This window comes from Triplophysa dalaica, chromosome 15 (genome assembly GCF_015846415.1).
Source record: "Triplophysa dalaica isolate WHDGS20190420 chromosome 15, ASM1584641v1, whole genome shotgun sequence".
Lineage (NCBI taxonomy): Eukaryota > Metazoa > Chordata > Actinopteri > Cypriniformes > Nemacheilidae > Triplophysa > Triplophysa dalaica.
In genome coordinates, this window is record NC_079556.1 from 20,300,019 (window position 1) to 20,312,024 (window position 12,006).

Consider the following 12,006-nt stretch of genomic DNA (forward strand, 5'->3'; position numbering starts at 1 on the left):
TGCTATGTTAGCGATTAAAACGTTACTTAGCTAGTAAACGTTAGCTAGTTAAAGTTAGCTTGTTGCATAGGACGTCACACACTGTCACTAACACGCAGAAGCCGTTTCTCATGCATTGTTTTATTTTGGCGAACTGGCATGATGTGAACATTAACGACCACAATTAGCCACCGATCCTGACATTCATGTCCCGTGTCACACACAGCCGCGAACAGTCCGGTTACAATTTTGTGACGGTGGGACTGAATCTAGCGTCCACAAAAGGTGCACAGCTTTCATTCAGATGGAGAGGATCGCTTTCTCAGCATCTATTTTGTGCAGTAGCCTATGTGCGCGGCGGATAAACTAAACATTCACTTTACTGAAACTCGGGCGATTCATCAACGAGTAACTTTGTCAGACGATGTTGCAGTATAAATCAGAATAACAAGTGTTTAAAAAGTGGCTCATTGTTAACATGTAGTATCATGGGTAATGTGTTTTTATATTTGTTTCCTGTCTTCACAACAGAGACAAAAAATATATAAATGGGGAAAAGCTTTTTTGTTCACTTTTGACAGTTCAGTTCAGTTATAATATGACTGCAAGTCTGCATGATAAGCCTATGAACCTAATGCATATTGTCGCTTTGTGTCGTAGTTTTTATTAAATTTTGACTGTATTATTTGTGTCCCCTTCAAAAATTGCTCTTGAGAAATGTTACGTGTCTTGTCCCCCCCCCACTGTTAAATGAGATTTACGCCCATGCACATCACTACTTACCTCAGAAGGGTACGGGTACTCCGGTAACGGTTATATGAAGGTAAAATCCTGCCTAAAAGATTTGCATTCGCAGGATAACATTTGTAAAAGCGTACGTGGCATTCCAAGCATAAAATAAATTTGCATTTTCAAAAGAGTTTTGTAAAGGTGTAAATCAAGCTGCAAGCGAAAGAAAACAAGTTTTGCAGCATTGTATTATTTTGTATTGTATTTATTTTATTTAAGCGTAATTCATGTTGTTAGACGGCAACTTCATATTACGTCAAATGATTGTGATCTCTATTCTTCTGACCTCCGTTTTTTCCACGCTTACACTTTTGACACGTTTTTTGCGTTGAAATACGCCTAAAAGCATTGCTAGTATTTAAACAAGAGGTGTGCGTATACACAGTACATAGCTACAGCTAGACATAATAACAGTCTTGGCTATAGGTAATGGTCATGTTTTTCCTATATTTCTACACCTTTTATTTTGACTTTACTGTCTGGTCTAATTTGTATTCACAGTACAAATGCTTTGCAACAATGCTAAATTATAAAAAGTGCAATAATAAATCCAAATTTATTTAATTTCTGGAATAGAATATTCACATAAACTTTTTATTAATTCCACATAGCCAACATCGGCCTTGGTAACAGACATTACAACTTTTATTTACTTTTGTTTATTTGTTATGAGTAATGGCATTACCTTTAAGGTTTTCCATTCTTTATAAAATACTCATCACCAATTCATTAACTCATAATTATACACATTTACATGTTTGAGTCTCACATTTCTAAAAGGCTTTACCCTAACCTTTTTCCATATTCTCAATTCCAATTCCATTAACTGATTGTAAGGCCTCTTGGTTAAAGGTTCTGACTGAATGGCAAGGTAACGAGTTGTGTTTTCAGAGAAAACGACAGAACACACTCATAGTATTGCTCTTTTTTGTGCGCATCAAAGCACATATGTCATGGTTTACACGGGAAGACATGGCAGGAGAACCCAAGTGCAGGCAGAGACAGATGGTGGAGGGGTTAAACAGAAAGAAATTTATTTATAACAATGAACACTATCAAAATGACAAGACAAAACCCACGGGGGAAAACAAGACAGGATACCTTTAACAGAAAAGACACGGACTGACTAAACTAAGAGAACAACACTTGACCAAATCTAACACTAACCAAAACTTGACATGGACGATATAACAAGCAAAATTACAGGACTGGGACAAAATGCATACACGAGATTCACAATGTACATCATACAAGCAACGAGGTAAACACAATGAACGTGTACAGGACAATGAACACGAGAATGTTTAAAGGAAACCAAATCAAGAGGGAACAGGTGCAGGGGATAAACTAATTAACACAAACTAGGAAACAGGAGGGCAGGAACGATGACGCAGACCAAAGAGAGAGAATTGCCAAATAGGTGCCAACATCGTCTCTCTCCCACATGAAACAAAGGATCCTGTATGATTCCACCTCTAGACCAAGAAATACCTGACACGGTGAGGTGGAATCATGACAAAATATGAATGACAATTTTTACCACCACTTTGTAATGTTTTTTCAGGTTGGAATACTATTCATAGGTCTCTGGCAAACAAAGACTGTTTTTCTCTTTATGCAGTTTTTCATTAAACTACTAGTATCTTTGGATCACGTGGTGAATTCGCCTGAAAGAGATCAACAGAACATAGTTTAATTGCAAATACCTAAAAACATATATATATATTCTATGTGCATCATACTATTTTATTTGTATATGATGCATTTTTATTGTGGTTTCTGAACCTTTACCTTCCTCAGTAACACACGTACAAGCTCTTTTCACTCACTAAGGGTTTATTCAGAAGTCATAAATGACAAACATGACACAACAGAGACAACAAAAATAAACATTCGACATAATAACTGAAAATATTTACAAATAAATGCATCTTTGTGCAATCAATTAAGAAACTGATATAGTATCATCACAACCAACAGCAAAAGAAGAATATAACTGTTAACTGACAATCATATATCAATCAAACTAACACAAAAATGTAAGTATAAACATGCGTTATCAAATTCAGTATCACATGTAAACAAACACACTATACTTTAAACGATAAAGTAATAAATATACAACAGTAACCTCCTAAATAAAAAAATTGGAAGAAAACAAAGAAAACTTAAAAAACTATATTGACTATGACTGTAATCAAAATTCCTCATGTGTGCGTGCTTGCGTGGGTTCAAGCATACTTAGCATGACATTTAAATGTTCATTTCGTATTAATTGTGTTTCCTGTGTTGTCTGATATTGCTGATTCTAACAGCCCTGGTTCTGTCCTTTGTGTTCATGTTTTTAATGTTAATGTTTCATTTGTGTATTACATGTCTAATCGTTACCCACAAATAACCACTAGATGGCATGAGCGTATAAAGATAGACGTTCTTCCTTGTCTCCGTTGTTTAGGGCTCCACCTCTAATGGAAGTTGGTGAGCTGGGCTGTTGTAACCGCTAGGTGTATGTGTAATAATGAATATTTACAATAAAAGAAGGCGCGCATCACCGCATTAATAGTCATAAGAAGGATTACAAACTGTAACGACAGCCAGTGTCAACATGGCGACACACATTCGTTTTATTTGAATTATTCATGATGTTATAACCCAAACCTTTAGAGTGCTTTTTTGCAATGTTCCAAGTCTTTCAATGCCGCTTTACAGGAAAAAATATAGGAGGAAAATAACTGTTACTTAAAAACAGGCACACTGATGCGCAAGGGGTTCTGCAGTCTTGAACATAATTACTATAGGCTATAGGAAATGGCAGGTTTTTCATATTATTTTCGAGACTATTCCAATATTCTTGTATGTAAATGTAGTTTACGAGGACACCGAATTTGAATTATTATCGCTCGCTTTTGCTTTTCCGGGCCAGCTACATAGCCGGGCATGCATTTCTGGATTTAGTGTAAATAAGATAACGAACTTGGAAGGTTATTAACATGGAAAATTACAAAAAAGTTTGTGTTTTACTATGTGACCTCAAGCATGATTTCTAACCACCGTAGGCTACAACACATATAAATCCATTGATGTCGTTTTTTATGTGATTTGTATCTCTATGTCTGTTTGGTTTTGATCTGTAGCCTGCTTCAGTTCAAAGCTGTCCAAGCATGATAAAAAGTCTTCTGTATCAGTGGCAGTTGCTTTATCAACATGGATGTTAAAATGACCTGCCTTAATTACATTTGGAGAAATGGAACACGATACATTTAGAAAAGCTGAAAGTTCAATTAAAAAATGTAGTTATTATAGTAGGTGTTGGTCTATTAACAAATAACACCACAGATTCAAAAGCAGCATAAGAAGGTAGTTTTAGAGTACACTTTCTTGAAATGATTCCGCTATCATGTCATGTTTATTCTTGTTCTTGGAGCGGAGTCATGGCATAGCCTTAGGGTTTTGTGTGAGAAAGTTATGGCTCGGTTAAATATTGACTTGTCATGCTCTTTCTCGTGTCTCTTCAGTGTTTCCCGCCATCTCCTTTCCTTGTTAACTTTTCCATCAGTGTTTCATCCCCTACACCTGGTCCTGGGTAATTATCCTTTGTCTGTCTCCCTTTTAAAACACCCTCGTGTTCATTGTCCTGTGCTCGTTCATTGTACTTGTACTGTGTATAGCACCCAGTGGCGGCTCCAGACAATTTTGATTGGGGGGGCAATGGGGGGTCCTGGTCATTTCAAGGAGGGTCTCATGAAAACCAAAAAAAATACAGTGGACACGGCTAATAACTCTATATTACTGCTACTTAACAAATAAAACAAGATCCATGCACACTTAAAAAAATGAAGACAGGCAAAACAAAAAGCCGCATCTTTTGACAGAATATTCAAGCCACTGGTACTGTTTGAACCACGAGTAACTAAAACCCCTGTATGGTAGCTGCCCCTGCGATCCAACAGAATGACATGGTTATGATTTTAATTTAGGTTGTCTTGGTTTCTCGGCTGGGCCATGGCTTAAATCCCCCGTTAAATCCATTCCATTTCAAATAACTTATGTGCAACATTAAGTGCAAAATGAAAATAAAAATTCAATTATATCAATTACATTTGTCATCATAAAACCCGTGTAGGAACTCCCAAATGTAATTGATATAATTTATTTTTTATTTTCATTTTGCGCTTAATGTTGCACATGTTATTTGAAATGTATAATTAGATACACAATTGCCTTGTAAATTTACATACTGCATTGCCATTTTGCATATTACATTGCAAATTGAATTTTGTAACACATATGCTTCCATATGCGAGTTGCTCTGGTCCCACCTCCTCATCCTCTAATTCCTCGGTGTCCTCTATTTCTAATTCTAGGATCAAGCAGGGCTCGCCCTCCAATGCAACGGGTATATTTTCACTCCTATTTCCGTCTGCTCTCAATTTGTTTTTAGGTATGCCAAAGCGATCCATTTTTAGCTTCAAGATATAAAGTGCGTTGCAGCACTTGCGGGCTCGCGGCAGCGCCTTGAACGCAATAACGCAAGGCGCAGCGGCAGGAACATTCATGGGGCGTCGCTGTGATTCTTATGTTTATATTTTTGTCGAATGAATTATGAATTATTATTATTCTGCGTAGTTTGAAGAGGACCATTGTTAAATCTTTATCCCGTATATATATATATATATATATTAATATATATTAAATATTTTTTAATCAGGAAGGGGGTGGGGGTCAAATGGGGGGTCAAGGCGTTTTTTGGGCGGGTCTTGAGACCCCCCAAGACCCCCCCTGGCGCCGCCGGTGATAGCACCCTCTGTGAATGTTGTTGTATGCTGTTGCTGTCTGTAGTTGCCTGAGGCCTGTTGCACAAAAGTAGAATTAAGACATCCGGGATAAATGACTCAGCTGAGTTCAATGAAGCCAAAATATGTGCGTCCAGGCTTAATTGGTTGCACAAAGACCAAGCCAGGATGAGCAGACACGGATTCATTAAGCCAGGTGAAACCAATCCTGGATAGGTGCGCGCTCACGGCTCACTCAAATAGACCCCGCCACAGATTAACTGATTTACCATGGCAACTAGAGCCGCGTACTTTTCCCCGTCGGAAGCACAAATCCTCATGGAGGCATACGAGGAGGTAAAGGATATAATTAAGAAGAAAGGCAACACCGCCACAGTGATAAAGCAAAGAGAAAAAGCGTGGCAAAGTATTGCAGACCGCCTGAATGCGTAAGTAGTGCACAATTACACACTCACCGCTCCGCTGAAACATCACAATTACAATTCAAATATTTCATTCACATCTCCAAAAACGCAGTTGTACTGTAATTATGAAACGGTTAAATTTTTAATTGAAATGCACTGCAGATATGAGTGAAATTGTGTAAAGTAACTCCATCACACTGTATAAAGCTATGATAAATTATTATTAAAGCCTTACATTATTATTTAACGTTACTGCGCTCAGTACGGTTTAATCTTAGCCGTTGTACTCTGCTTCTTATGTTGTCCACCGTTTTTTTGTGTGTTTCTCCTGCTTTTATTCATGTAAAGCTGCTTTGACAGAATGAAACAATTGTGAAAAGTGCTATATAAATAAAATTTACTTGAATAAATAGATGAGCTATAATAATAATCACTTTAATTTATATAGCGCCTTTCAAAGGACCCAAGGTCGGTTGCTCACTGCACTGCAAAAATGTCTTTCTTACTTAGTATTTTTGTCTTGTTTTCGGTTAAAAAAAATCTTAAATATTTTCTTGAGCAAAATTACCTAGGAAAATAAGCAAAAAAATCTGCCAGTGAAACAAGAGAACTTTTCTAAAATTAAGTGTTTATGGAAAAAGTAAACTTATTTCAAGAGAATTTTTCGTATTATATTGAAAGATTTTTTATTTTTTTGTTTGTTTTAAGCACACATTTACTTAAAGTTTATACTTTTTGTCTACTTATTTTGCTAGGTCATTTAGCAAATCAAGAAAATACATCTTTATTTAAGATTTTTTTTTTTGATATTTTTACTGAAAACAAGACAAAAATAACCAAGTCATTTTTTTGCAGTGTCATTCCATTAAATGTTCTTGTGATAAAGTGTGTGTGTGCGTGCGATGTAGATTAAACATGAACGGGCCAAAACGGACATGGCAGCAGGTCAAAATCAAATACAAGAACATTCTGCACAATGGTATGGTCCCTGACTAATATTTAACAAAGCACAAGCATATATTGTACCCAGAAGGTGCCTGCTCACACATTGTCTGTACTGTTTTAGCAGTGAAAAAGAATACCCACAGACAAGGCACGGGTGGTGGGTCACCAAAGGCTGACCTTACCCCAGCAGAGGACATGGCCTTGGAGCTAAATAAAGGCAGGCCCGTCTTAGAGGGGATCTCTGGGGGGAAAGAGACGAGCATAGGTTCCTCCCAAGATGCCACCCGCTTCATTCAAGGTATGTCCTTCCATCTCTACATGGGATACAACCACATTCATATTGAATCAATTTGGACTGTCTGACTTTGGTTTACCTATTGCCTTGCAGTGTCTGGCAGCACTGTGTTCCTGTCACCAGCACAAGCACCAGACGATGCTGATCCAGTGAGTACTCCATCAAAGGCATACTGTAGGCCTGGCATGTCTTGTCTACTAGCTTCAATATGAATCTGATTAAATGTGATAGGGTGAAAGCCCCAGTGCAGCAGCAACAGCACATGATGGAGACGATGATGAGGAGGAGACCATCTCTCTGGATTCCAGAAGGCATGAGGTATCATGTTAAGACTGTGAAAGTACTATTTACTCTACAATGGTGAGGAGTCCTCATCAAAATAAAAAAATCTGATTTCTTTTACAGGACCCAGATGCTATACAGTGGGAAAACCAGCCTGGCAACATAGTGCGTATTAATAAAAGGACACCACATCCTGCCAAATTCCAGCTGCGCTAATTGTATTGTGTTCACAGAGCTCACAAGCTATCAGAAAGTTGTATGGCAACCACCTCCGGCGCCAAATAGAAGTGGCAGACATAGACATTCAGTACAAGAAGAAACCGATTGAAAATCTTGCACTGGAGTCCGAAATAAAAAAGAGGACAATTAGGAAACTGGACCTTGAAATAAAAAAACTTGAGAGGGAGGTGAGATATGCCTTCAATGTAAACTGTATGCTAACTGTAACACAAATGTATTAATCATTATTTTTCTTTCCTCCCCCAGCTCCAAGAAGATGACACAGCTCAAAATAAAAATTAGGTATATTCTCGTAAAGTCAAGTGAGCTATGACATATGAGCTTTTATTGTGAGCACACAGGACGGTGGCATCTTTCTAAGGTTTTTTTTATTTTCCCAGCAATCAGTACAACCAAGTCATCGTTATAAGGCACCGGCCTCTTTTGCCCACCCCCCCAGCACCAGGTGTGGCCACTAGCCTATATGAAGGCCCAAAACTGTGTGTTCCTTTCTGCTCTGACAATGGCATGCCCATTCTTGCGAGATGTGGTGGATGAAGAAGCACTTGTGCTGAGGAGAGCCTTCAGGCGAGAAAGGGTCTTCAGGGACCGGTTGGACCCACTGGCCTTCCCTGATGACCATCTATATGAAAGATACAGGTTTTCTGCAGATGGCATCAGGTATCTATGCAGACTACTGGGTCCCAGGATTAAGCACCACACTGCACGGAGCCATGCACTGAGTGTGGAGCAAATGGTTTCTGTGGCCTTGCGCTTTTTTGCTAGTGGAGCCTTCCTGTACTCAGTGGGGGATGCAGAACCGCTGAACAAGGCCACAATTTGCCGCACAATAAGGAGTGTGTGTCTGGCTATCAAAGCATTAGCAGATGTCTTCATCTCCTTCCCTGGCCACAGAAGACTCTGTGACATCAAAGAGGAGTTCTATAGGATTGCAGGTAAGAGGATCTACAAATTACAGGACAACTGTTAACACATAGTAGGATACTCATTACTTTGTGTGACAGGTTTCCCCAATGTCATTGGTGCAGTGGACTGCACACACAAGGATAAAAGCCCCCTCAGGTGCCCATGAGGCCGATTTTGTGAATAGGAAATCCTTTCACAGCATTAATGTTCAGGTGAACATAACTTTTTGATATTGTCCATTGAAGGACACTCTGCATTGCCAGTGATGTGCATTGATTGGTGTAATATTCCTCATCTTATGATTTCAGATGGTCTGCAAAGCTGACTGTGTGATCCGCAATGTTGTGGCAAAATGGCCTGGCTCAGTCCATGACTCCAGAATCTTTCGGGCCTCTGAAATCTATCAGTGCCTATCACAAGGTAAGACACACAACCCCTATTTATAACCATCATGGCTGTGTCAAGAATATCACTGTGTTTATGAGGTAGTAATGATGAGATTTTGTGTTGACAGGTGAATTCTCTGGTGTGTTGCTGGGAGTATGGCTGCCAGCCTTTTCTCCTGACACCTTTCACAGACCCCCAGGAAGCACAGCAGGCCTACAACCATGCCCATGCCAGGACCAGGGCCAGAGTTGAAATGACCTTTGGCCTCCTGAAGGCACGCTTTCACTGCCTTCACAAATTAAGGGTCAGCCCTGTTAGGGCATGTGATATTACTGTGGCTTGTGCTGTCCTCCACAATGTGGCCTGCCTGAGGAAGGAGAGGACTCCCAGAGTGCCACCAGCCATGGACTGGGACAATCCGGCAATCTTCCCTGATGACGACAGTGGTCGGCTGCTGAGGGACCAATAAGTGTTGAATTATTTTAGTTAGTATGTGTGCTTTCAATTTTGGTTAAATATGTCCTGCGGTGGCAGAGGAATTTGGGTTTTTTTGGGTTCGTTTTTTTACGAATTTTGCCTCTTATGATGTTTGTGCGGTATACTGTGTGTAATACAAGGCTGCAGGGAGGCTACTGCATCCATTCATTTGTCTGTTCAGTTGATGTGTATGGATTTGTCCTGAATTTATTTTAGTCTGGAGACATGCAGGGTGTGTTATATACAGACCTTTGAATGTGTATGTATCATTTTGTATAATATGATTTGATTCTGTGCTTTCCATCTTGTAGAGTCACTGTGACTTCAGTTTCGAAAGGAGCTGATGGTTTACCTGCTTTGCTTTGTCCTTATTCAATAAAGGAACATGATGTTACACATTGTGTTTTTATATTCATTTGGAATGTGTATTTGTTTATATGACAGAGTACTAGGGCCACACTGAGGAAAAAGGATAAAGTCATACATTTATGAGGCTGGTTCTTTCTGCAGAAAAGCTACATATTCTTTTTACAGTTTTGATACTTGACAATGTGATACTTAATATTCTGTCACATCAGCATGTCTTTCTTTATGAAACCATACTGAAGTAAAATTTCACGAAATGCCCCACATCTGTCATTTTAACAACTGTCCTCCTTTAAAACAACTGGTTACAATATTATGACTTGTCTTTTTTTTCCCTCTGTGGCCGTAATATTCTATCATTTTATATATAGCCTTATAGTCTATGGGAAACTGTAAATTATCTAAAGATAGCAACATCATCTAAAAATCATTATTTATCCAAAATGATTGAAATTAATGATCACAAACGTTTAAATAATGACAGTGGGTCTAGTTAAATGTGATAACAATGTATAGTGAGCAGTGAAATAACTATTGGTTTCCATTTGTGGTGACTGCTGACTGACATTAGGGATGAGATTAAATAGATCCTGGAATTTAGCCTGGTCTGGAGCAGGCTAGCTCCACAGAATAAATCTCCATGGTAATTTATACCATAACATATCCTCCTGCCCCCTATCCAGTTTTAGTGCAACCGGATTACGGATCAATTGAGCCAGGATCACCAAGATATCCTGGCTTAATCCCTTATCCTAGTTTTGTGCAACAGGCCCCTGGTCTCCAAAGTTCCTGTTACCCCGTGTTCTGTAAGTTCAGTTTAGTGATTGTATTAAATATTTGTTTTCTAGTTTAGTTAGTCCGTGTCCTTGTTTGGTTATTAGTTCATCTTGTCTTGTTTTCCTCCTTGTGGGTTTTGTTTTGTCCTTTTGTAGTGTCTTTGTAAAATAAATATCTGTTTAACTCCGTACCAGCACCTCTTGTGTCTGCAATTGGGTTCTCCTGCCTTGTCTCCCTCGATATTCATGACACTTTTTATCTCCTATTATAAAGCATCGCTAGGCCCCCACCTCAAGCGTAGACAAAACCTAGAGGAATGGAGTGATTTCCTGAAAAAATTAGTTTTAATTATATTTATGTCACTCCTGACCAATGACAGTCATTTTGTGAATTAACAGACCATGTTTTTCCGGCATAGCCGAAATTTTGAGTGGGATCTGATTGCGGACTGCAAGACATAGGCGTAACTGGTAATGGGCGGAACTTGTAATAGGCGGAACCTGTAATTGTCCAAATCACACGGAACAACGCGAGATATCAAAACGTCACATTGTCGGCAAGATGGCGGGTCGTATAGATAAAGCGGTAAGGATATTTTCCCGAGATAAAAGTTTAAATTTAATTTGTTAAGTAATTTTCATGCAATAATAGGGGAACGCACATATTGGTATCGTTTCGTCCTGGAGGGTCGTTTCCCAGAGGATAGAGATAACTTTTTGTTTGTGTTTCAACATCTCAAAGACATGGAAACATTTTTGTCAACCTGTGTTGATGAATACGGTTTAAGAGTCAATGCCATGGCCAAAAAGGAGTAAAGAATGAATGGCTGGGGGAGTGAATGGCTGAAAGAGTGAAAAAGAATAAAGAAATGTATAAATTAATAATAAACAATTAATAAATGAAAGCATAGTGTGTTTCTTAAATGAAGATTTGTTAAAGTATGCTGAAATATTTAGAACTCTAACATCTTCAGAAATTGTGTATAACAAACGCATCATTTTTCATTTATTTGTTTATTAAACTAAATTTTTGTCACATTTTAACTGTGACGTAATGTAGTGTTGTAGGGTGGAGGTGGCCAGTAGAGGACGTATTTTACTATCATGTCGTTCTGTTCTCCTGCGCAACCTTGAAGAGTGTTCCCGGTGGAAGTCGGGTGTTAGACGTCACAGATGGTCGTATGTTCCACATGTAAATAAAGTTAATATTTCCTTCCTGTCTCGTAACGGTGTGTCACAAAGGATATCACGCATACATCTGGTGAAGACAAGCAATTAAAAACCACTACCGGTACGGAGCGAGTAGTAGTGTACTTGCGCTGCACAAAATTAATAAATAGGCCAAATGATGCGTCGCTGAGTTAATA

General features: G+C 38.7%; 1 protein-coding gene and 1 pseudogene across 1 annotated transcript; both read left to right on the forward strand.

Moving 5' to 3' along the window:
* The first annotated feature begins 5,831 nt into the window (after nt 1-5,831).
* Nucleotides 5,832-8,239, forward strand: LOC130436779 (uncharacterized). The gene is made up of 9 exons (XM_056767730.1): nt 5,832-5,989; nt 6,874-6,944; nt 7,032-7,208; nt 7,299-7,354; nt 7,437-7,523; nt 7,611-7,652; nt 7,721-7,894; nt 7,974-8,009; nt 8,108-8,239. Exons 1-8 carry the CDS (start codon nt 5,832-5,834, stop codon nt 8,007-8,009), a joined length of 801 nt encoding a protein of 266 aa, XP_056623708.1. The 3' UTR covers nt 8,108-8,239.
* On the forward strand, nt 8,191-9,565 carry LOC130436853 (putative nuclease HARBI1; annotated as a pseudogene).
* Nucleotides 9,566-12,006: the final 2,441 nt, after the last annotated feature.

What these genes read in the sequence shown, in the direction of transcription:
- LOC130436779 (XM_056767730.1), top strand. Translation starts at nt 5,832, where the DNA reads ATGGCAACTAGAGCCGCGTACTTTTCCCCGTCGGAAGCACAAATCCTC. An exon ending in ATTGCAGACCGCCTGAATGC is followed by an intron (nt 5,990 to 6,873) that starts GTAAGTAGTGCA and finishes CGTGCGATGTAG; the next exon opens with ATTAAACATGAACGGGCCAA. An exon ending in CAAGAACATTCTGCACAATG is followed by an intron (nt 6,945 to 7,031) that starts GTATGGTCCCTG and finishes GTACTGTTTTAG; the next exon opens with CAGTGAAAAAGAATACCCAC.